The sequence below is a fragment of the Quercus suber genome, unplaced genomic scaffold (assembly GCF_002906115.3).
Source record: "Quercus suber isolate HL8 unplaced genomic scaffold, Cork oak 2.0 scaffold_500, whole genome shotgun sequence".
NCBI classification, from domain to species: Eukaryota; Viridiplantae; Streptophyta; class Magnoliopsida; order Fagales; family Fagaceae; genus Quercus; species Quercus suber.
This window is the reverse complement of record NW_027069949.1, coordinates 304,827-307,554: the sequence shown is the minus strand read 5'-3', so window position 1 is coordinate 307,554 and position 2,728 is coordinate 304,827. Positions and strand designations below refer to the sequence as shown.

The 2,728-nt window shown below is 37.5% G+C and overlaps 1 protein-coding gene across 1 annotated transcript; it reads right to left on the bottom strand.

The window, feature by feature from the left end:
• Window positions 1–731: 731 nt before the first annotated feature.
• LOC111999517 (protein S40-6) lies at window positions 732–1,433 on the bottom strand. The gene has a single exon (XM_024031645.2). The coding sequence runs from the start codon at window positions 1,431–1,433 to the stop codon at window positions 732–734; it is 702 nt and encodes a 233-aa protein (XP_023887413.1).
• Between the last annotated feature and the right edge of the window lie 1,295 nt (window positions 1,434–2,728).

Below are 2,728 nucleotides of genomic sequence, written 5' to 3'. Positions count from 1 at the left end.
TGCTCACAATAATACAACAAGAAGATTAGCTCTCTTACAACAGGAAAAAAGAGTTAACATCAACTGTTGTTGAAACTGAATTGTCGCTCTCATGAAATTGAAATACAGTGCATAGAAGATAGAAGTACTAAGTTACTTCAATAGTCTACTGCAGCAAAAAAAAATTCTACCATAAAGTTAACAAAGGAGGAAAAATATTTAATGCAAAGTTTAGTTTTTCAAAACAGAAATTACCCATTAAAATTTCTGTGGAACGATGCATATACAATGAGTAGAGGTGCTGATTTAAAGTTCAATGACCAGATAAAGTAGCAGCAGATTTTGGTGTAAGATGAACATTTTTCCACTAATACACATTTCAACATTTGGCTACAAACTACACTAAACATCCACAATTATCAAAGACACTTCTGCAAAAGAAATTGGAAACACAATTTTCCCAACTTCATATCCAATACAGAAATAGACTTCAATCAGAATTTTACAAAATTCTGAACCAATGTTTGGGCTCACTCGTGATTAGGCTGCCTCATTAGACCCGACCCGACCTGACCGAATCATTGCCCAAATAACCCCCAAAAAAAAAAAAACCAAAAACTAACAATAATAAAAACTAAAAAAACCTCCACCTATGCCCATCATTCAATCAATAATACAATAACACAATCGCATCTACTAAACCATAATCATAACTAATAATAATCAAACCGGTTTGGTTAATTAAATTGTTTTTAACCATCGAACCCGGTCTGGCTCCAAACCGCATCTCGCACCCGCCTCATGTCCCGGCCCTTTAAGGTCCGGCCCACGCCTTCAAAAACCGAGGTGGCCGCCATTTTCTGGCTCCGCGCGTACTCACGCGCCAGGTACTCGTGCGGTGGGACCATCTCCGAGTCACCATCCTCGTCATCCTCGTCCAACTCGTGCAGCGACTCAACCGAGCCGACCCGGAGTATCTTGCTCCAGTCCGGCACGTTCACCGGCGCTGACGTGGCCATGTGCCTCCCACCGCCACGCGTCGCAGAAGAAACGCCGCCGTCGTTTCCGCGGTACTGGTGCACGACCCTGGACGACGACGACGGAGCCATCGTCGTAGAAGCGGTATTATTGTTATTATTATTGGCCATCATCATCGACGACGCGTCGTTTCCGTCGAAAGCCAAAGACAGCCCGCCCACTTGGCGGTCATCCCGCGGAATCCGGCGACGAAAGATCCCGTTGGCGCGTGGACTCCAGTCGCCCTGTTGGGAATTGGAATTATGGTCATCTCCGAAGCTGTTGCTGTTGTTGTTGTCAACCATGGACCAAACATCCTCTTCTCCGAGCTCCGAACCGTCCGTGCCGTTTGAGCCTTGTCCGTTGCCGTACACACCACCATAGCTCCCAAGAAATCTATCGCTACGACTTGTCGTCAATTTCCGACCCTTGGCCATATCGCATGATGGTTATCAAAGCCCAGAACCCGGATACGGATTCGGGTCTTTACCCGGATTCTGTTATAATAAAATCTAAAAACAAAAATAAAAAAAAAGAATAAAAACTATATTATAACAACAACATGGGCATAAATAAGCTCGGGGTTTGGAAGAATGAGGAGGTATATATAGCGAAATTTCAGTTGTTTTTTCACGAAGGTGTGTGTGGTCCCCACCTTTTTTTTTTTTTTTTTTTCTTTTTCTCATTTCATTTGAATTTGGGATTCATTTTGTCTACATTTCATCGCCACATAAAATATACTTTGGATTTTATGGCGAGAATAGAATGAGTCCAAATCTTCTGTCCTATTTTTTTTGCTCCACTCTATACTCCACCAATAAATACTTGCCACGTGATACTATTAATTAATAACTGTAGAATTAATAAGTCAATAATGATAATATTTAATTAATTAGGTGAATAGGTGATAAGTATTTATTGGTGGAGTATAGAGTGGAACAGGAAAAGTGGGACAGAAGATTTGGACTAAGAATAGAAGACGCCAAGCCAAGTGAGTCACGTAACCAAAAAATTTAATGCTACTCTTATCAAAAAAAAAAAAAAAAATTTAATGCTACTAATAATTTTCTAAATCCAAAAAAATAAAATAAAGTGAGGTAAGTTAGTTTTTTTACTTGGTGCCAACCGCCACGCACTTTGGAATTACGTGAGAGTGATTTGTATGCCAAAATTGGAGTTTAATTTGTTTGAGCTCTTATCGCCCTTAGCAAATAAGGCAACAAATCAATGAGATAACTCTGTCTTTGACAGATTTTTATTTTTAATTTTTCATAATAAATTTTGGTCAGTTTGGTACACCCACTCAAATACATGTTTTTAATTTTTAAATAATATTATGTGTATTTTTGCATAATTTTTCACCTACATGTATTTCCATACATGTTTTCAGTTTTTAAATACATTTCATCCGTTGAATTTTTCTTGCTTTAATTGATTTTTTTTTATTAAAGTATTTTTAAAATTATTTTGTCAAAATTGTACTACTTTATAGTTTATACCTTCATAATCATAGTCGCGTTTTTTACTGTTAACATACTTTAAGAGTTTGTTTGGATACCGTTTATTTTGCTGAAATTGAAAACTTATTGCTGAAATTACTGTAAATAAATGTAAAAGTTAACTGAAATAATACAGTGGGACCCACGAATAATACAAAAAAGTGAAGTAGGCTCATGAATAGTAGCAAAATAAGATGAATAGTAAAATAATTTTTATTTTTCATTAGTATCCA

What these genes read in the sequence shown, in the direction of transcription:
- LOC111999517 (XM_024031645.2), bottom strand. Translation starts at nt 1,433, where the DNA reads ATGGCCAAGGGTCGGAAATTGACGACAAGTCGTAGCGATAGATTTCTT.